This window comes from Oryx dammah, unplaced genomic scaffold, assembly GCF_014754425.2.
Source record: "Oryx dammah isolate SB20612 unplaced genomic scaffold, SCBI_Odam_1.1 HiC_scaffold_2, whole genome shotgun sequence".
Classification (NCBI taxonomy): domain Eukaryota; kingdom Metazoa; phylum Chordata; class Mammalia; order Artiodactyla; family Bovidae; genus Oryx; species Oryx dammah.
The window spans coordinates 168,197,435-168,220,450 of record NW_024070186.1 but is presented as its reverse complement, the minus strand read 5'-3'; the positions used below and the strand labels follow the sequence as shown (position 1 = coordinate 168,220,450).

Here is a 23,016-nt window from a genome sequence, read left to right as displayed (position 1 = left end):
GCAGCATTTTTCTCTTGAAGAATACAGGATTGAAAGGTCATCTGGACCTAGGTTTGAAGGTCATGTCGGCTACCCACCAGCTGTGTCACCTCGAACAAGCTACCAAATCTCTCTGACCTCAGTTTACCTATCTGTAAACAAATAGGAAAATACTTTCCCTCACAGACTGGTGGCAAGGAATTGGAATTATGTAATGAAAGGCTCAGTAAGTATTACGTATTACTGTTAACAGTGGTCTGTGGATCTCTTTCCCACATCCTTTTTTCAGGTACAAATGCACAGTCCAGCACAAAGCCACCGCTGCAAAATGCACCTTGCCTTTCCTTTCCAGGAGCTGAAGTGCTTGAACCTCTTTTCCCTCTAAGTCTTCAGGACCACAGCAGACCAGCAGCCCTAGAGGTGAGATTCCTCCTCTCCCCTTCCACCGCCCCATGGGACGGTCATCACAACGTCCTTCGGGACTCCCTGAGACCCCAAATCAGCATGCTTGCTCCTTTCTCACACTCTCCTCTCTGTGGCCCCTGAGAAAAAAAAAAGCAGCCTCCACGTGGCCGCCAACTTGAGCTGCCTCCTCCGGCTCCAGACAGAGCAGTCTGGCAGAATCTCACTCTGTGGGGAAGTCTGGCACGGAGCTGGGATTCACAGTCTCTCTGGATGCGCCTGCCGGCGGCACAAAGAGATAACCTTTAAAGGTTGGACTCAAACTGCTTTTCAGTATCTGGAAGGGGTAGAAGAAAAGATCCAAAACTTACAGTGACAGCCCCTCTTCTCTCCCCGGCCCTCCCAGCTGACTTTATTAGGAGACAAAGGCTTCACCAAGCCCAGACCAGGGAGGAGGAAAACACCCAAAACTCAACAGCCTTAATGGTTCAAGTTCACTGGTTCAGATGAATGCATACTAAGGTGATGCAAGTGAAAGTGAAAGTCACTTAGTCGAGTCCGACTCTTTGCGACCCCATGGACTATATATAGTCCATGGAATTCTCCAGGCCAGAATACTGGGCTGGGTAGCCTTTCCCTTCTCCAGGAGATCTTCCCAACCCAAAGATTGAACCCAGGTCTCCTGCATTGCAGGTGGATTCTTTACCAGCTGAGCCACAAGGGAAACCCAGAATACTGCAGTGGTGATGCAAAAGCCCTCCTCATGCCAGGACAGCTCGAGTTCTAAAGATCATACGAGAACTCACCCAAGCTAGGAGAAGCATCGACTCACCATGCCCAGGGTTGTTGTTTCAAACACAGGAGTGAAATAGCTATCATTCCTGCACCACAGGCCTTGGGAAAGCATTCATCACATCAACATAAATCATGACAGCTGACATCTAAACAGCTGCCTAATGATTGATCAACTGTTTCTACATCTGTCTCCCTTCACCTTGCGTGAGCACTGGGCCAGAGTGGCATCTTCCAGTGAGGAAACCACAGCTTAGCATCACTCAGTTGGAGGGAGGGGAAGACACTTGTGCCCAAAGACTCCAACAATTGGAACGGAAGTTGGGGTAGCCTGGGTTCCAGATTCCCTGCTGCAGAGGAAGCTATTTCTGGGACTAGGGGCCCCTGGGCACTTGTGAGTGCAAACGTGTGGGTGTCAAGACCCACAGCGTACACATCTTCCAATCCACAAAGACCCCATGAACGAAGCAGCAGCCCTACTAGGGGGAGAAAGTCGTGATTTGGACAGGATAATAGAGACCCTGTTCTAAACAGTCACCCAACGATGAACCTGAGCGGCTTCTGCTGAACCACCATGACATGGGATGAGAGGCTGGGGTGCCCTCGATGCTCTGATCCTCGCCCCGTCCCCGCCAAGTGAGGGGCAAGTCCTCAGTCTATACTCTTAACTCTGCCAGTTGCACAGTGCCCAGAAGAAGGAACTCCATCTAAGACGTGAAAGCTGGCGGTCAGTCGGCATGCGTGTATTAGTCGCTCAGTCGTATTCCATGGACTGCAGCCTGCCAGGCTCTTCCGTCCATGTGATCCTCACGCAAGAATACTGGAGTGGGCTGCCATTCCCTTCTCCAGGTCAGCAGGCGTATTGGCTGCTGTTTGCATTCACTTCCTCAAGACGGACAGATGAGTACCTGTGTGCCCACTTCTCATCTGAGGCAGCAAAATCAGGAATGACAGAGAGCAGCTAAAGGGCCTTTCCCCATACAGACCAGCAAGACCTGACAGCTAAGTTCTCACAAACTTACAAGCATGGAAAGCGACCTCAGAGGTCAGCTGGTCCCTCCTACATGGGACAAGGGTCAAACGTGGCTAGGGAATAAAGATCAGCATTTTGTTAAGACCACCCTGCCTCGAAGGGCTCTCCACGTCCAGTCTTATTCATAGTAAGTAAGTAGTCAATGACCAAGACTGTATCTCTGTCACTTACAATGACATCCTTTGCACCCAGCCTGATGCAGGCTAGCTGGATAGATAAACAGACACAAAGAAGAATACACGGTCGGAGAGAAGCAGGATCAGCCCCAAACTGTTTCTCTCTCACTTCCACTCATCGGTCTCCTCTAGAGACAGCTGGGAGTCCAGGTAAATACCTGGGACTTGGGGTGGGGAGGCCAACAGCGAATCTTTCGTTTGACCTTGGACAAGTTATTTCCTAACTATTCTGAACATGTCTTTCTCCACCCCCAAAATGGAAAGAAAGCCTACAGGATCTCAGGACTGTTGCAACAATGAAATGAAATAAACATAAGCACTTCATCAGGTAAACCAAGACCCTCCTGATTCCCAAGATTTGGAGATCAGGAAAAAAAGAACAAACAATAATTCTCATAATAAACTTAAAAGCAAGAGACCAGGAAGAAGAATTTCTATCCAAAGGACTTGCATGAATTGACCAAAAAAGTGATGAGCAATTTCACAGAAAAATGGGGGAAGGATACAAACAGGTAATTCACAAAAAAAAAAAAAAAGAAAGAAAAAGGAAAAAAAAGGAAAATTAAAGCACAGACAACTGCAAACTCACAACTAATTAGGAAAATACAAGTTCCAACATCACATAAACATTTTTTTTTCCTCTATCAGATTGGTAAAATTTTAAAGATTGATGATACCCAAGGTTGGCAAGGACATGGGGACAAAATATTTCTTTATTTTGTTGGTGTGATTGACAATTGGTTCAGCCTTTTAGGAGAGCAATTTGGCTGGGCCTTTTTTTTTTTTTTTAAGTATATACTTTTCAACTCAACAAACCCACTTCTAGTTATTTATCCCAGGGAATCACTTACAATGTGTATGAAGAGGTCTACACCATACAAGAACAATACTGGCAGTTTGGTTTGCAATGGTCAGGAAATAAAACAATCTAAATGTCCATCAGGAGAACAGTTACATAAACAATGCTTCCTTCATACTGGAAAATAACTGTGGAAGCTTAAAAAGAGTGAGGAGAAGAGAGGTCTATTTACTGTGAGAGGAGAGCATGCATCTTATATTCCATTTTTTCCCAAGAAGAACAATAAACACCTGATTAAAAACCACAGTAGGATTTAATGGCACCCTGCAAAGCAGAGGTTCTATGTCCCAGGGGATATTGGCAATGTTTGGGGACATCTTGTGTCATCACAAGTGGGGAGAGGGGAGAGGTGACACTAGGTAGAGGCCAGGGTGCAGCTCGACATCCTGCATGCACAGGTGAGGCCCCACAGCAAGGAACTGTGGTTGTTTAGTCACTCAGTCATGTCCGACTCTTTTGCAGCCCCACGGACTGTAGCCTGCCAGGTTCCTCTGTCCATGGGATTTCCAAGAGAGAATACTGGAGTGGGTTGCCACTTCCTTCTCCAGGGGATCTTCCCAAACCAGGGATCAAACTCACGTCTGCTGCACTGGCAGGCTGATTCTTTACCACTGGACTACCACAGAAGCCTACAACAAGGAATTATCTGGCCCCGAATGTCAACTGTGCTACAGCTGAGAAACTCTGGTGCAGAGATACTTAAATGTCACCAAACTGGCTCCTGAGTCAACCTCAGGTTATGAGCTGCCTGTAGCCTTTGAGGGCCACGTGCTCTTTGGGCCAGTCTGACCCCATCCCTCTTCTGCTGATAAGAGCACACTCATTTTGGGAGGAAGCACCCACTCCCACTGGCCTGCAGTTTTATGAGGAGGTATGCAAGCAACAAGAGTCAAAAATGCAGTACTTGGATGCAATCTCAAAAACGACAGAATGATTTCTGTTTGTTTCCAAGGCAAACCATTCAATATCACAGTAATCCAAGTCTATGCCCCAACCAGTAACGCTGAAGAAGCTGAAGTTGAACAGTTCTATGAAGACCTACAAGACCTTTTAGAACTTACAGCCCAAACAGATGTCCTTTTCATTATAGGGGGCTGGAGTGCAAAAGTAGGAAGTCAAGAAACACCTGGAGTAACAGGCAAATTTGGCCTTGGAATACAGAATGAAGCAGGGCAAAGGCTAATAGAGTTTTGCCAAGAGAACGCACTGGTCATAGCAAACACCCTCTTCCAACAACACAAGAGAAGACTCTACACACGGACATCACCAGATGGTCAACACCAAAATCAGACTGATTATATTCTTTGCAGCCAAAGATGGAGAAGCTCTATACAGTCAGCACAAACAAGACCGGGAGCTGACTGTGGCTCAGATCATGAACTCCTTATTGCCAAATTCAGACTTAAATTGAAGAAAATAGGGAAAACCACTAGACCATTTAGGTATGACCTAAATCAAATCCCTTATGATGATACAGTGGAAGTGAGAAATAGATTTAAGGGCCTAGATCTGATAGATAGAGTGCCTGATGAACTATGGACAGAGGTTCGTGACATCGTAAAGGAGACAGGGATCAAGACCATCCCCATGGAAAAGAAATGCAAAAAAAAAAAATGGCTGTCTGGAAAGGCCTTACAAATAGCTGTGAAAAGAAGAGAGGCAAAAAGCAAAGGAGAAAAGGAAAGATATAAGCATCTGAATGCAGAGTTCCAAAGAATAGCAAGGAGAGATAAGAAAGCCTTCTTCAGTGATCAATGCAAAGAAATAGAGGAAAACAACAGAAGGGGAAAGACTAGAGATCTCTTCAAGAAAATTAGAGACACCAAGGGAACATTTCATGCAAAGATGGGCTGGATAAAGGACAGAAATGGTATGGACTTAACAGAAGCAGAAGATATTAAGAAGAGGTGGCAAGAATACACGGAAAAACTGTACAAAAAAGATCTTCATGACCCAGATAATCACAATGGTATGATCACTCACCTACAGCTAGACATCCTGGAATGTGAAGTCAAGTGGGCCTTAGAAAGCATCACTACAAACAAAGCTAGTGGAGGGGATGGAATTCCAGTATAGACCTGTTTCAAATCCTGAAAGATGATGCTGTCAAAGTGCTGCACTCAAGATGCCAGCAAATTTGGAAAACTCAGCAGTGGCCACAGGACTGGAAAAGGTCAGTTTTCATTCCAATCCCAAAGAAAGGCAATGCCAAAGAATGCTCAAACTACTGCACAATTGCACTCATCTCACATGCTAGTAAAGTAATGCTCAAAATTCTCCAAGCCAGGCTTTAGCAATACATGAACCGTGAACTTCCAGATGTTCAAGTTGGTTTTAGAAAAGGCAGAGGAACCAGAGATCAAATTGCCAACATCCACTGGATCACTGAAAAAGCAAGAGAGTTCCAGAAAAACATCTATTTCTGCTTTATTGACTATGCCAAAGCCTTTGACTGTGTGGATCACAATAAACTGTGGAAAATTCTGAAAGAGATGGGAATACCAGACCACCTGCCCTGCCTCTTGAGAAACCTATATGCAGGTCAGTTAGCAACAGTTAGAACTGGACATGGAACAACAGACTGGTTCCAAATAGGAAAAGGAGTACGTCAAGGCTGTATATTGTCATTCTGCTTATTTAACTTATATGCAGAGTACATCATGAGAAACACTGGGCTGGAAGAAGCACAAGCTGGAATCAAGATTGCTGGGAGAAATGTCAATAACCTCAGATATGCAGATGACACCACCCTTACGGCAGAAAGTGAAGAGGAACTCAAAAGCCTCTTGATGAAAGTGAAAGAGGAGAGTGAAAAAGTTGGCTTAAAGCTCAACATTCAGAAAAAGAAGATCATGGCATCTGCTCCCATCACTTCATGGCAAATAGATGGGAAAACAGTGTCAGACTTTATATTTTTGGGCTCCAAAATCACTGCAGATTGTGATTGCAGCCATCAAATTAAAAGATGCTTACTCCTTGGAAGAAAACTTATGACCAACTTAAATAGAATATTGAAAAGCAGAGACATTAGTTTGCCAACAAAGGTCTGTCTAGTCAAGGCTATGGTTTTTCCAGTGGTCGTGTATGGATGACCACTTTCATCCATACATGAAGAAAGCTGAGCACCAAAGAATTGATGCTTTTGAACTGTGGTGTTGGGAGAAGACTCTTGAGAGTCCCTTGGACTGCAAGGAGATCGAACAAATCCATTCTAAAGGAGATCAGTCCTGGGTGTTCTTTGGAAGGAATGATGCTAAAGCTGAAACCCCAGTACTTTGGCCACCTCATGCGAAGAGTTGACTCATTGGAAAAGACTCTAATGCTGGGAGGGATTGGGGGCAGGAGGAGAAGGGGACGACAGAGGATGAGATGGCTGGATGGCATCACCGACTCAATGGACGTGAGTTTGAGTGAACTCCGGGATATGGTGATGGACAGGGAGGCCTGGTGTGCTGCGATTCATGGGGTAGCGGACAGTCAGACACGACTGAGCGACTGAACTGAACTGATGCAAGCATGGCACCCAGGTGGACACAGAGACTGGCAGACAAGGGGCATGGCCGCCATCATCAAGAGGCTCAGATCTTGGACCCTTGTCAGAACTGGGGAGGGGAGAACAGAGACCTTTCCTATGGGGAGAGCTGAGCTGAGGGGACACAAGCCTGAAGCTGCCCACCAACCTCCTGCACCACAGCCTGGCTGTGAATGGAGCCAGCACAGAGAGCAAGACGACCCTCCCCAAAGAATGGAGGTGGAGCCCTCAAGCCCGTGAGTTCCTGGAATTCAAGCCATGCCTGTCCTTGGTCTTTTCTAGTAGGCAATCAATGAATGTCCTTTGTTTCTGACACTGGATCAAGCTAGATTTCTATCTCCTACAAGGAAGAGAGTGCTGGGATCAGGAATTAATGTCCTGTTTAGAAGAATCGGGTGGTCAGTTGGTGGTGGTGGTTTAGTCACTAAGTTGTGTCCAACTTTTGTGACCCGATGGACTATAACCCGCCAGGCTCCTCTGTCCATGGGATTCTCCAGGCAAGATTACTGGAGGGGGTGCCATTTCCTTCTCCAGGGGATCTTCCCAACCCAGAGATGGAACCCAGGTCTCCTAGATTGCAGGCAGATTCTTAACCACCTGAGCCACACACATTGTCCCAGTTTGAGGATCCCTGGCCTGGTTGTGAAGCGGGTTCACATGGCATGATCAGGCTGGGTCCTGCCACAGAGGTGGCTGTGTTAGACACCCTGTAATCCCGTTCTCTGAGACTACTCAGATTCACCCTCCACTTTAAGCCCTTGTAACAAGACCTGGCTCCCCACGGAAACCTGTCCACAAGGGACCAAGCACAGGGACCAGCAAACAAAAGCATCAGAATTAAACAGGCCAGGGATTCTCAGCTGTGACACTGCTGATACCCTGCGTTAGATCACAGTCGTGGGGGCTGTCCTGTGTGTTACAGGGTGCTGAGCTGCATCCTGAGCACGCAACCCCCTCCATCGTCCAGCAAGAGGCATGAGACAAGTGCAGGCAGGTCTACAATGATGGCTTCTGGTGATGGGAAGAAGAGACATCTGAGCTGACTCTGAATAGGAGATTCTCAAGCCTTGAGACCAGAATTGTTCTCAGGCATATGGAGCAAGCCACAGAAACACAGCAGGACAGAAACTGGTGCAGAGGGCCAAACCATGCCCAGAAATCCAAGACCACAGTGAGATAAAACAGGTACTTACCTGTTTTACCTGTAAAAACAGGTTCTTACCCACTCCACTTGGAAAACAACTTTCTGGCAAAAAAAATTCTCACTGTCAATAGGAACACTCTGTGATATGTATGGTGAGGAGGATGCTTTCTTGCTTGCTTGGGTTAATTTAGGGGGCACTGGTATATGGTTTTACAGATATTAATGAAAAGCAGTCAAGTTCATAAGAATAAAAATAGCACCAACCAATTAGCTCTGTGCCATATTAACTTTGCAATAGAACAATAATTGGTCATTAAAAACCTGCAGGTGAGTATTACGAGGAGTGACTAGGGAATTGTGCCAGGAAACACCATTTTCCCAACAGCAGGGATCCTCCAATTTCCAACAACATGCCACTGGCAGGCAGCTTGGAGCTGTCACATTTGCATGCAATTTGGACTTCCAGTAGAAAAAGTGTCCCCCCTCCCCTCCGCCTTTAACCTGATTCTTTCATTTTGCCCTTCTCTAAAGCTCAGAGAAGAATGTCTGCAGCGAAATGGAGAGAAGGGGGAATACCAAGAAGCTGTCCAGTGACTAAGGATGGATAACATTCGCTGATCTGTGGTTTGCAGAACTTTTCTTCAAGCTGAGCTGCTTTCTTCTCTGAGTCAAGAACTAAGAATGAGCAAGAACTAAGAAAGGGCTGTCTGCCTGCGGGGTCCTGGTTTCTGCTCCCGAGCAGCTCAAGGCTGGGGAGACTTTTTGCCCAGGCTGGGACCCCACCCTCTCTTCTCAGAAGACCAACAGAAGTGATGCAAATGAGTCTCTCATAAAACGACAAACTTCAGACTTCTGAAAAGCAACAGCTAGACAGGAAAGTGGCTTTGTCCAGATTTCTGTTTTCACCAGAACGTTCCCTTCAGACCAGCGAACAGAAAAGGAGCAGCTGGCTGGGACTGGGGAACCAGAAAAAGGGAATTACTGCAGCAAAACAGATTCACATCTTAGCCAAGTGTTTCTTTCTTCTGTTGTTTCTCTAATGGTGAGGGTGAAGATGGGCTAAGGCAAACATGCTAAAGAGGGCCCCTTCAGCAGTGTTTAGGGCACTACAGGTAAAGGGAAGGACTTCCATACCTCTCTTCCTTTTTTATGTAATTATTTCCACCCTGCCTCACTTGGGAAAAAAGGAATCCAGCTCCTTGCAGCCTCTAAGGAGGCTGAGGTAGAGTCCTTGATCAAATAGATGCTAAATAAAGGCTTTTCCAAACACGCAGATGAGCCCAGAGACATTCAACAGGGGGGAACCCTTCTATGTTTACCTTCAGGTCTAATTGCTGATCACAAGTCAAGCAGTTCTTAGATCACTGAGGGTAGCTGTGTGCCAGGCACTGTGCTAACTGCTTTACCTGTCATCCTCTGTTGTCACTTTGTAAAGTGAGTGGATGGATGCCTGTCCCTCCCACCGGCACCTCTCTCTGCAGCCCTTCTATCGCGAGATTGTTACATTTAGCTGGTAGCGTCTGTCCCCTCTAGATTGCGAGGGTGGGGGGTAAATGCAATGTCAAGCCTTGCTCTGCAGCATTTAACACGTGCCTGGCATCTAGCGGACCCTCCATCCACAGCTTTGGGATAAAGGAATTATGCTACAAAAGGAAAAATCATAAAGTTCCGCCTGTTCGAGAAGATAAAAGCAGTAACAGAGAATAATAGCGACTCGAGTGTCCAAGGGGAGGAAAACAGGCCTTTTTGGTTTGGCTTTTTGTTTTCCACCTGTATCAGGCTTTCCCAGAAGCCCTGAGCATCCCAAGAACAGCAGGAGGTGAGCGTGTTGTAATCCCCAGTGGTGCCTGCCTCTGTGGCATGGGAAGTTCTCCGGGAAGGAGAGAGCAAAAACAGAGGCCACGGCTCCCACAGCTTGGCTTATCACGCAGCACAGACACCAACCTGGCTGGAAGGAAACTCAGAAATCAAACGGCCCACTGCCCAGTTCCCGGCAGTGTTGGGGGAGGGACCTGACGTAAACCCCTTTGTCCTATGTCCCCCACCCCTGGAATGTAACCCATGAGGGCAGAGGCTTCTGATCAGCCCATGTTACTGTGGCTGCCATGCCCATTTCTGTGCTGGGCTCCAACATCTCATCTTTCTCTGCTTAATGAATTCCTCCCTCTCTGCACAGCTACTGACTCAGAAAGTATAAAGGTGGAACCGCGGCTAAAAGCGAACTTGAAGGCCTGAGGGGTAAATCTTCTTAGCACAGAGATGAAAAGGGCTGAAGAACCCAAAGACTGAGGCACAAAAGCATCGCCATCCTCCTATGCAGCCCCCAGACCCTGTGATCTTTTATTAATATAAAAAACCACGGATCTTCCCGGTACGGCATATATAAATATGCTCTGCCAGGATAAACCTTGAAAACTCCTGCCTATGCTGTGAGATATCCTTCAGGGGATGGGGGAACCCCAAAACTGAATGAGTCTTCCTGGAACACCATCTTTTCTCCAAGTCAAGACAGCCCCGCTGTGGTCCCCAGGAAAGGGGGTTTATTCTAGAACAAAGAAGCTTTGGTGAAACCAAGCAACTGTCTTTACAAAGGAAATCTGGGCAAGTGGAATATGGTTCTGTAGCCAGTGCTTCTGGTGGTGAAATTCAAAGGCTGAAATGAACGCCATAGAGAGGACTGATTTCAGCTGTATTTATGCTACTGGTGCTTTTCAAAGGGAAAGATCTAAGGATTCAGAGAATAAGTGGATTGATGTATTAGCTCATGCCAATTTGGTGGCTATAATGTTGGCTTAAGGAAAAAAAAATAGGTGGATTGTTTTAAGGTCTAATGTGCCTTTGTAAATACTACGGTAGGATATTAAGACAGAGGACCTCAAACTTGTTCAGAAGTTGGGGTATTTGGGGAATAAAAGCAAATACTTGCAAAGGTATAAACTAGGAACTAATTGATAAATGACAAATGTAACCATGTCATGTGGAAGGGACAGAAAGTCAAACTCCACCAGCATAACTGTGTGTTAACACACACACACAGAAACTAAGCAAGATTAGTTAGTAAATAGGGTTTTGTTTTGTTTTTCCATTCTATTTGTTGCTGTTTAATCATTTTGCCTCTGGCATGTATCTGCAGGCAGCCAAGAAGCATTGTAACAGGGGCCAGAAGTAAGAAGTCTTCGTGGAAGAAAAACGTAAGCTGGGAAAGTTCTGGACATCAATTTTACTTTTGTCCTGAAACCTGGCCAAAGACTGCCACTTCTTACTTTTATGCCAGAGCACACCTCAGCAACCACCTCAGGTCACAGGAACAGAGCATGGAAACCGCAGTGTTCAGAGACACAAACCCTTTCAAATAAATTGCATTCAGTCCTATCAAGGGACTACAGTGCTTCTGGCCAGAATCCTGTGTGCAAAATACACACCCAGACTCCTTCCACAAACAAGCGGTGAGAGCCGGGGAACTACCAGCAGCTGGTGAACCAGTTTAGCTCCTCCTCAGTTCCTAAGCATCCGGGCAGGCTTGGGGACCCTGCTGCTGCTCAAACAAGAGCACCCGCTTTAACAGTTTTCCAAAGCAAACCCACCGCAGGCTGCTCTGGGCTTTGCAGGGCTCTGATGCGTGTCCTGCGGGAAGCTCAGAGTAGAGGCACAGGGCATCCCTGGCTTGGCCGCAGGGGGGCCTTAGTCCACCGTCTCAGGGATGCAGGTGGCTGTCCACACAGGCAAGTTCCTGGTCAGGCTGGGTCCTTCCGAGGCAACTGGCCAATCTGCTCCCTGGATTGCTAAAGCCGGACTCCGCCCACATTTATAGAATCTGTGCAGACTGGTACCTTGTCTAGAAATGCTTTGCGGTCTGAACATCAAGGTTTTTTTAAAATTATTTCTTATAATTATTACTGGCTGCACCATGCAGCACGTGGAACTTCCCCAACCAGGGATCGAACTTGTGCCCCCTGCAGCAGAAGCACAGAGTCTTAACCACTGGACCACTAGGGAACATCTGGAAATCATATTTCTGAATGAGCTGCTTCTCTGTGTCCTGTTTTCCCATCTATAAAATGGGGAGAATAGCGCTTGCTACCCCACAGAGTTGTTGTGAGAACTGAATGAGCTGCTTTATGTAACCCACATAGGCCAGTGAGAGATGGCATTTCCCAAGTGTTATTCATTCACGTGTCACCACCCTAAACTTCTTGCTGTTTTCACTATCATGCATGTAGTATTTTTCTTTAAACGGAACCATTTTCTTTCTCAAGTTTATTTTAAAAGGAAACTGCACATCATCATGCTAAATGGAAAAACAGAATCCTGGGCAGGCAGCACTAGTGGTAAAGAACCCACCTGCCAAGGCAGGAGATAAGAGATGCAGGTTCGATCCCTGGGTCAGGAAGATCCTCTGGAGGAGGGCTTGGCAACCCACTCCAGTGTTCTTGCCTGGGAAATCCCATGGACAGAGGAGCCTGGCTACAGTCCATAGGGTCGCAAAGAGTCCAAGAGACTAAAGTCAGACATGACTGAAGAGACTTAGCAAGCAAGCCAGCCGTAAGTAGAAGGCAGGCATAAAGTTGTGTTATTTTTATAATACCTACCATGAAAGAAAACAATGTAGCTCACTGAGATAGAGTCTGCTGCCTGTCGAAGGTGTTGATCCCGGGTCTTCCTCGGTCTCTGCTAAGACGCAAAACTAGAGTGCGTTCAAGGCCCCGAGGCCACCGGGAGACTTCCTCTTCTACATCACTGCCAGTGATAGAGGAGCTGAAAGACCAGTGGTCGTCGCCCTGCAGAACCTGTCACAGGATGTCCAATCTCTGTCACTCCAAAACGTCACTAAGCACAGAGAAGACCACACAGAAGACCATCTAGCTTCCTGCCACTCCGGGAGAGACTGATCTAAATGGTCCCCGTCCGGCACTTCCTGTGATGGTGGAAATGTGCTGTATCTCTGTTGTCCAGTGTGGCAGCCACCAGCCACACGTGGCTATGAAGCACCTGGAGCGCGGATGGCGTGTCTGAGGGACTCGAGTTAAATTTCAATTAAGTCAAATTTGAATGGCCACATGAGGCTAGCGGCTGTTGGCCGGGACAGCGCAGATCTGCTGGAAAAGCTATACGTGCTGTTCCTTTCGTCTGGGCTCTTTGAATGGACTTAAGGTCCTTTTTATGGTTATGCACTTAGCTTCCTTGGAGGGAGATCGTAAGTAAACCTGAGGGTGATTTGTCACAGGGATGTAACAGGGCATCGTCTGTTTAGTCTAAAGTCCCGTAGGGACATTTCTTTTAGAGCTCTCTTTGAGAAACTGACATATCTTCTTCCAATTAGTGACAGACTTGCCCAAAATAGCTACATTTCCATTTTCACATTGGCTGCCAGGAAGCACAAAGGGAAACTTTCAAACTAATGAGAGGAACCATGTAGGCTCTCATTATAAACATATATATATATATGTGTACCTATATGTGTGATTTCCAGTGTTCCCTTAATGAAAGCACTCTTAGTTTACATTTACTCTGATTCCGATATTTTATTTCTATTTTATCACTCTTTGCTGAGTTTCTCTAGAAATTATCTCAAATCTTCTATGGAATTATACAAAATGTATTTTTAAGCTAGTAAAAATAAAGTCCAACAGTACCAGTATTTTAAATGAGTCACCCTCTCTCCAATTATCATTTATCGTTTAAAAATCAACAAAGTCAAAACAAAGCACACTGTAACAAAGCCTTTCCCAAAAACTTCCAGACACATGCTCAGAGTCTGTTCTTGAGGCACTGACCAGAAGCACTGTTTGCTGAAAGGAGAGAGACAGCTGCATTCCAGAAATGCTGCTCCATACTACTCCAAGACCAGAGAGGATTTTCAGAGAGCCCGCAGCATGGGATGAGGTTCCTGGGTGATGTGGGGGCGGTGCGGGGGTGATGCGGGGCCTGCCAGGGCCGCAGCTCCATGGGATCTGGGCCTCGTCCTCTGCACGACTGGCTGGATCACACCCAGGAAATCTCTGGAAATTCGGGTCAAGCACGGGGCGAGTGTGGCTCGAAGGCCGCCGTGACCACTGTGGGAACAATCTCCCGAGCAACGGCATATGTGCTGTGTCAATCTCATTCCGTAACAGACTTCTGGTCACTGCAAACGGCCCTGTGACTTGCCAGGGTGAGGTGGGGGAGGAGTCAGCAACAAAAGGTCAAGGAAACCTCTCCAGGGAGCTCACATTTTAATTCTGCTCTAAAATAAAGCTGTCAAATAATAATGTCAAAGACATTACTTTGCCAACAAAGGCCCATCTAGTCAAGGCTATGGTTTTTCCAGTGGTCATGTATGGATGTGAGAGTTGGACTGTGAAGAAAGCTGAGTGCTGAAGAATTGATGCTTTTGAACTGTGGTGTTGGAGAAGACTCTTGAGAGTCCCTTGGACTGCAAGGAGATCTAACCAGTCCATTCTAAAGGAGATTAGTCCTGGGTGTTCTTTGGAAGGAATGATGCTAAAGTTTAAACCTCCAATACTTGAGCCACCTCATGCGAAGAGTTGACTCATTGGAAAAGACCCTGATGCTGGGAGGGATTGGGGGCAGAAGGAGAAGGGGACGACAGAGGATGAGATGGCTGGGTGGCATCACTGACTCGATGGACATTAGTTTTAGTGAACTCCAGCAGCTGGTGATGGACAGGGAGGCCTGGCGTGCTGCGATTCATGGGGTCGCAAAGAGTCGGACATGACTGAGTAACTGAAATGAACTGAACTGAAAGCTGTCTGCTTCCCTCTCTTCCTCCTCCAGGCAACACCCCCACTTTCTGATGATCGCAAAGCAGAAGTTACAGGACATTCACGTAAGAGCATGTCTTCTTGGTTTGGTTTCGGATAAAAAGGAGAAGAGGACATTCAGAAATCTGTCATCTCCAATTCTCTTTTCAAGCCAGAGCTGAGAGCATTGCAAACACGTAGATTCCCTAACATTTACTAAAGTGCTATTGTCGCCTGGCCAAACAAGCAAACTAACATGACGTTCTAGTGCAAACTTCCTTGCCAAACTCTAGCTCATCTGTCCAGAAGATTTCAGGTGAGAGGCGTGTAGCATGCTCAGGCCCATCCCTACATAACCCAACCCATGCCCACTGCCAGTCCCGTCACCGGTGACCAAAGGCAGCAGCCAACTCAGAAGATGAGAAATGATCTCAAGTGCCTGCTAGGTACCATGCATTCCTCGTCCTGACAGAAGCTTTCCAAAGTAAGCATTATTATGATTTCCACTTTACAGATAAGGAAACTGATATTTACCTAAGCCATAAAAGTGAAACCAGGGTCCCTGTTCTCAAGTTCAACATCCTTTCAGCCCTACCCGAGTCTCCCGGAGAAATGCCTTGACAGAGGAGAAAACTTCTTCAATGGTCAATTCTCCACTAAGAAAAATGACAAAAACAAAACAAAACCAAGGTTTTTCACAGAGCTCGTGGGAATAAGAACAAAACCTAATGAAAGCTGTTGTGATACAAGATGACAGTGGAGGCAGAAGCAGTTAAGAGTCAAAGCTGAAAAAAAAAAAACAGCCCCAGCACAAAACACCAATGGCTGGAGTTCAGTTAAAAAGAGAAAGAAAGGAAAAAGAGGGAAAGCAGGCAGGGCTGGAAAAGACATCAGAAAATCAGAGAAAAGATGGAAAACCAGGGTCCCAATTGTTGGGGCAAAACCAGCTCTAAAGCAAAGGTTCCCCTTGCCCCAGACACTCAATCTCCCACTGGGTGTAAGCTGGCCAGCTCTACCCCAGGAGGCACATTGAAACATCGCTTGACAACTGTCTGTTGCCCCTTCTCTTCACCGAGTGGCCTGGTTTTCATCTGCGGTGTTGCCTTGTCCCTCCCTCAGTAACAAGGTCAGATGAGGTTAACTCCAACCCCCTTGCCAGTGGAGGTGGGGGGTCACATGATTTGAACCTGGCCCATCACAGAAGTCCATCACTCTACCCCAGGGTTCAGGGATGTGCCTGGGATCCAAGACAGACCCTTGAGAGACGACCAGACTGGCTGAGAGTCTGATGCTTCCGGGAGCTGCCTGGTCCACCTACAGAGAGAACTAGCCTGAAAAGGATGCCCTGCCAAAGGAAACAGGAGAAAATAGTGGCAAGTTCCTGACCACCGGTCCAGCCAAGCCTGAGGCCAGACCTATGCCTGGACAAGCCATCAAAGCCCTGGTTTTCTGCTCAAGCAGCCTGAGCTGAGTGGTCACAGCCACACTAGGAACCCCGGCCAGCACGAGGAAGCACCCCCAGCCTCCTCCTGTCTCATGGAAGGACCGCTGCCTCGGGGAGGTTGGACAGGTAGATGCTGGTGTTGGGAGGCCGTGGCTTCTCCGTATGGCACTCCACACTCCACGACCAAGATGTAAAAGCTCCAGAGAATAACAAGCAAGTGTGGGCTCTGTGGCGTCTAACTGAAAACCAGGTAATTACCTGATACACATGGAAGGCGTTGGCAGCTTTGCCCCGGAGAAACACTGATGGGATCCAGACGTTGATCAGAGCTCGGTTTGATCTAAACAGAAGAAAGATCGAAACTGGTCATTTCAATTTACCAAAAAAAGGAGGATGCTATTAATTTTCTCCTCTAAGAGGCACACAATGTATGTCAACATGTATTACACCTGAGAGTAGACTAAAGGAGCAGTTTACAGTTTCATTACTTGGTTGCCCGAGATTATTTTTAAGGGACTTAGTTTAAAATGCTTGTGCGCGTGTGTAAAATTTATAGATGCAGTTCACGTTCTAGACTGAGAGACAGCTGCCTTTCAGTTCCTACTACCTGAGTGACGGCGGCCTGTAATTTATCTGAACCTCATTTTGCTCATCTGAAGAGGGGGCTGATCATGGGAAGACTCCATGAGGCTAGGGAGGGTCAAGAGTGCTAATGCTCACAGGGTTTCTAGAGTGTTCGGAGGATTCGTGCAGTGTCCTCTCGGTGCCCACTGTAAACCCTGACCCCCATTTTAAGGGGGGCAAGTGCTTCTCTGGTGGCTGTTTGTAAAGAATCTGCCTGCTAATGCAGGAGACCCAGGTTCAATCCCTGGGTCAGGAAGATCCCCGGGAGGAGGAAACGGTAACCCATTCCAGTATTCTTGTCTGGAAAATTCCATGAACAAAGGAGCCTTATGGGCTACAGTCCATGGGGTTGCAAGAGTTGGACATGAGTTAGTGACTAAACCAGCATCATCACCTCATTTTAAGATCAGACTCCATGAAAACAACACTCAGGGCCATGCAAGCAATGGTTGTTTGGGGTTGGGGAAGGGAATTTCAGAAAGTCAGGCACCAATAACCACCCTTGCAGCTTTTCCAAAAACACTGTGTGGCTTGAATAGAGCAAGTTTTATTTTTATTTCCATTACTCTAAGAGGTGGGTCAAAGAGGATCTTGCTGCAATTTATAAGAGTGTTCTGCCTATATTTTTCCCTAAGAGTTTTTGTTTGTTTGTTTAATTTTACTTATTTGCGGCTCTGTTGGGTCTTCACTGTTGCATGGGCTTCGCTCTAGCAGGGGCTCTTCTCTAGTTGCAATGCGCAAGCTTCTCACTGGAGTAGCTTCTTTAGCAGCCCGGCACGGGCTCCAGGGTGCTCAGGCTTCAGTGGTTGCGGCTCTTGGGCTCCAGGGCACAGGCTCAATTGCTCAGTAGCTGGGGTGCATGGGCTTAGGTGTTCCTCGGGATGTGGGATCTGTCCAGACCAGGAAATTGAACCCATGTCTCCTGAATTGGCAGGCGAATTCCTTACCACTGAGCCACCAGGGAAGCCTACCACTAAGAGTTTTAAGTGTCTGGCTTTATATTTAGGCCTTTAACCCATTTTGAGTTTATTTTTGTTTATGATGTTAGGGAGTATTCTAATTTCATTCTTTCACATGCACCTGCCCAGGTTTTCCCAGCACTCCTTACTGAAGAGGCTGTCTTTTCTCCACTGCATATTCTTGCCTCCTCTGTTGAAGGTAAGGTATCCACAGGTGCGTGGGTTTGTCCCTGGGCTTTCTATTCTGTTTCGTTGATCGATTTTTCTGCCTTTGTGCCAGTACCACACTGTCTTGATGTCTGTAGCTTTGTGGTATAGTCTGAAGTCAGCATTGAATAAAGCAAGATTTAAATTTAAATGCAGAATCATTTACTGCACATGTACCATGGACAGATCCATGCTTTCACCCAGATCATCTCAGGTGATCCTCGCAGGCTACTAGACAGAACTTCAAGGGATCTTTTGGTAACGTGACAGTTGTGCCTTACTGGATGACTTTAACCACACGCCCACCATCACCACTCTTCCACAGCTGGATCAACATGCAGAGCTGATAAGCTGTCACTGAAACTTCCAGATCTCTCCTAACAGCTCTCCTAACAGTATTGTGCATTTCTGGAAGGGCTGGGAGGTCCCAGTCCTTGCTTCCATTCAGAGCCATTCCAGGGATAAATGCTTTTCCTCAAGCTCTCCTTCTCTCTAAAGGGCAGCTCATAAAAATTCGCCAGCCTCTTGTGTGTGGAACACGGTTTGACGCGCTGATGATGGAAGATTCCATGACTCAACAGCCTCACAACCTCCAGGGTAAAGAGCATTTCGTTTTCACAAAGAAATGATTCTCTCCTGAAACAGCACTTCTTCTAAGCTCTGAGCCAAGGCGCTGACCCCCTTCATGGGGCAAGATAAGGCCTACTGATCACCTCCCCGAGGATCTGAGTACAACCTGCAATTCTGATCCACTGAATTGACTTGGATGTCTACAACACCTCTCCTGGAAAGACCCTCAAAACTGTGCTAGTGATCACTGTTCCCCCTTCATTTCTGTCAGCCGGGGGAAGGGTGCAGAAGTGTAACTAATACTCCCGTTTTCATGAACCTCCCAGGATGGGTGAGGTCTGGACAACCTCACAGGAGATCACGCAGGCTGGTTAGGTGTGTTCCCCTTTCAGAGTCTGTATCACACTGTATTAGAATTGACTGTTTACGTGACCAACTCTCTCCTACATTTACAAGTGTGGGTTAAGTGAATACAGTCATAATCCTGTGTGTGGAAGACCAGATAAGTTGGAGGAATCCAGTCCACCAGGGCAGCTGGTAGGAAGAGAGGGCAGTGGGGAGGCTAGGGATGGAGCCAAGGTCAGCCACGGCCTTCCCTGCAAGGACAGGTGGGATCTGCAGCTCCATCTCAAGGGAGGGAATGGCACTTCCCTCTCACTTTAGTGGAGATGAGCACCCTGGGGCAGGGGGGTGGGGGGAGGAGGAGGAGGAGGATGTGGCTGGTCTATGCCGATTCAGCCCCTCCACCAGGACCTAGCAGGGTGCCTCCCACAGCAGGCAGTGAATTCCTGCTTCAATAAGAGTCCCTTCCACCTCATGAGTGGCCCGTCTCTGGGATCCCCTATTTGGCTTTCACCTTTCTCCCCAGCTGGTCCCCCCTTGCCCTCCACCAGGCTGCCATTTCATGACCCTCTTTCATGCTATACCCCCCTCCACTCACCCCCCAAAGAGCCAGTGGAGACCAACCTGTCTTTGATTTTCATCCTTCGCTATAACTTCCACGACCCCGCTCACAGCACTCAGGGCCTCTTGATCCCCCCTGCCTCTAATCTCTACCTCCGCCTCACAAGGCCAGCTGTGATCTGCACCTTATGAATGAGCAAACTCAGGCCCAGAGAGGTTAAGTGGCTCACCCGAGGTCACACAGCTAAGGTTTCAACTTGGCTCAGCCTGGCTCTAACAAAGTGCTCTTCCAATGCACCCCCCTTCTCTCTCCAGAAGCAGAGGGACAGATGACACCATCTCCTGGGGAGGCTAAAGCTGCCTCCACTCAGCACATCTGAATGAGAAGGAGGTTCTGCTTGACCCTGACTCAGTACTCACTCCACTCTCTTCTGCAACCCCACGGGACTATTCAGTCCAAAAACCAAGACAACTCAATCAGAAAGAGTCAGTCTGAAGATCAACCAAATAGCCTAGGGGTTATCGGCAGAGGCACCAGATAGAATTAAACCAATCAAAAATCAGACCAAGGTACTGAACTCTTGTGTTTCCAATAACCCTGGGGCTGCAGACTCAAAACTGGAACAGGAGACACCCAGACGATGGAACCAGTGAAGTGGGCCGGAGTGGGGACTGACTCGAGTGGAGGGGCACACGGCCCGTACAGCAGAGGCAGTTGCCGCTCAGCTCCAGCTGATGGTGGCCTTGCCGGGATTTCTTCTTTTAAAGAAAATGGAGAAATTTAAATTTTCATGTGGCATCTTCCAACTCTTAAATGTCAGCCAAAAAGATTAAATTGTTTTTCAACACCCATGGAGGGAGACTAAAACACATCTAAAGGCCGGACACAGGCTGCAGGCAGACAACTCCCCAACTCTACAATAACCAAATCAGCCATGCAGTTTAAACAGTCTTTTTTTTTTTTTTTTGGCTATGGTCTCCTGGGATGTGAGCCAAGCAACAAGAGTCCTATTTCTAAAAGGGCCTTCATGAGCAGGCACTGTGGACTTACATTTCAAAATCTGACAAACTCTGGTCTTCGGATGTTTGACTCAAATCTCCGGGCACCTGCCGTCAGGAGAGAGGGGAGGGAGAGAGAGAAAACACATCATGGTTACCATGGTTTGCATAATCACAGGAAATTCTGCCTCTCAATGGTCTCTGAACATCTCCTGTTCAGAATGAGGGGAAGAAGCAGTTACTGGAAAACAGTAAGAGATTTAGTGGAAGGATGGTTAGAGACGGAGTTACAGTAATAAAAATATGTCACCATGAAAGATCTCAATTACCTTCACGGGAAAAAAAAAGGCTGTTAATCCCATTGAGATCATTGTGGGTGTGAAAAAGCATGTAATTTTGAAGCTAGAGTAAGGCCTAATTAGGAGCTGAGAGGTGAGACATCGAACATGCAATGGCAAAAAACAGTCCCCGTGACCAGGATGATGGTCACAGACACAGACACACCTGGTGTGCAAACACAGAGGCCAATTTATGTCCCCCAAGATGGCTCCATCCTTTCCCCTCTCGTGTGTGGGCAATTTAAGGCAGCTGAGTATGACCTTCTCCTCTGACTCAGAAGGGCCCCATGAGAACAGGACTGGGTGCAAGACGCTAAATCGCCTGGTGGGATGGTAATTCTCGCCGACAGCAGACAGCCGGCGCTGGTAGATGCTCAGTCAATCGTGATGTTATCAGACCCGGGGAGTGAGTTTCCTTTTGTGACAGGATCGTATGTGAACTGGAGGTGACTCCCCCGGTGGGCCTGTGGTTAAGGATCCGCCTGCCAATTCAGGGGACACACGTCCTGGGGCAACTAAGGCCATGCGCCCCAATACTGAAGCCCTTGTGCCCGACAGCCTGTGCTCAGCAACAGGAGAAGTCACTGCGAGAAGCAGCACTGCAACTAGAGAGTCGCCCCCACTCGCCACAACCAGGGAGAGCCCACACGCAGCAGTGAACACCCAGCACAGCCAAAAAGTGAACATGCATTGTTTTTAAAAAAGAAAAGGCATGTGAACTGGACAGAATTTAAGACTGTGGATCAAAACTGAGAGGAATCCAATGGAACAGAGAAGGGGGAGAGGTGAGGAGGGAAACGGGCCCTTCGTTTCACACTGTGCACCGTCAGGGCATTTAGGTTACTTTCGATCATCATTAATTGTGGTGAACGGGGACCTCCCTGGTGGTCCAGTGACTAAGACTCTGTGCTCGCAATGCAGGGTGCCCAAATTCAATCCCTAGTTGGGGAACTAGATCCCATATGCTGCAACGAAGAATCAGTGCAGCCAAATGAGTAACTTTTTAAATGATTTTTTTTAATTGTGATAAAAATTCTGGGGGTGGGTAACGTCCCCCAGATGAGGGAACAGAGGCTCGCAGAAACTAAACTTGTCCAAGGCTATACACGTAGGAAGGGGAGACAAATTCAGCTCTGTTCCACTTCCAAGGCTTTTCTACTACCAACCCTTAGCAAACAAGAGGAAAAGCCAGCTCAAAGGTGACGGGAGGAGGAGAGGCTTGACAAAGCTCTGCCTGAACAGAGGATAAGAAGACACTAGGAGGCAGTTCCTAAAGAAACAGTAGGCTCCTGTGGGAGGCAGGAAGTGGGATGGTTAAGCAGCCTGGGCTCTGGCACCACATAGCTCCTGATCGAGTCCTGAGCCCCTAACAGCGTGGCCGCAAGCAGGTCGCTTGACTTCTCTGTGTTGTACCATCCTTGTCAGTGAAATGGGTGTAACGGTCAAAGGCACAGGGCTATTCTGAGCACAAGAGGAGCTGACACGTCTTGTGTGTGTGGAACAGTGCCAGGCAGGCGGGGCAGTGGGGGGGGGTGGTGTCTCCCTGATTGACCTGTATGCTAAAATATGACAACATGGGGCTTTCCCTGTGGCTCAGCTGGTAAAGAATCCGCCTGCAATGCGGGAGACCTGGGTTTGTTCCCTGGGTTGAGAGGATCCCCTGGAGAAGGGAACAGCTATCCACTCCAGTATTCTGGCCTGGAGAATTCCATGGACTAGATATAGTCCATGGGGACGCAAAGAGTCGGACACGACTGAGCAACTTTCACTTGCTCACTCACTGAATAACATGACAGCTACTGAGAAAGAACATCAGTGTGTTATCCTTGACACCAGACACTAATCTGCCGACAACCCTAGGGGTGTCTCACCCTCTATTCGGCAGCCCAGAAGGAAGATGGCCAAGCTGAGCCCTTTCCAGGTTCCTGGAGCTAATAAGCAATGCAACTGGGCTCTGGGCAGCAGGCTTTGCTAAGGAGCTGATGCTGAGAGAGTCTTTGAAACCCAGCAAAGAGAAACCTGCCTAACCACTTGGGAAAAACGTCAGTTTCTTTCTTCCTTTTTTTTTTCTTTTTTAATTGGAGGATCACTGCTTTACAATGTTGTGCTAGTTTCCACCATACACCACCACCAATCAGCCGTGTGACAGTCACTCAGTAGTGTCTCTTTTTGACCCTATGGACTGCAGCCCGCCAGGCTCCTCTGTCCATGGAGATATATATGCATAACCTCTCCCTCTTGAGCCTCCCTTCCCCTACTCCACCAATCCCACCCCTCTAAGTCGTCACAGTGCAATGCTGGGCTCCCTGTGTTAT

At 47.5% G+C, this 23,016-nt stretch overlaps 1 protein-coding gene across 1 annotated transcript in view; it reads right to left on the bottom strand.

Moving 5' to 3' along the window:
• Positions 1–23,016, bottom strand: part of SNX29 (sorting nexin 29) — a 595,061-nt gene that overhangs the window by 176,080 nt on the left and 395,965 nt on the right. The window contains exons 17-18 of the mRNA XM_040230635.1: positions 20,416–20,471; positions 16,360–16,441 (exon numbers count right to left, since the gene is read on the bottom strand). Of these exons, the coding sequence (XP_040086569.1) occupies positions 16,360–16,441; positions 20,416–20,471 (138 nt within the window). The remainder of the gene's footprint in view (positions 1–16,359; positions 16,442–20,415; positions 20,472–23,016) is intronic.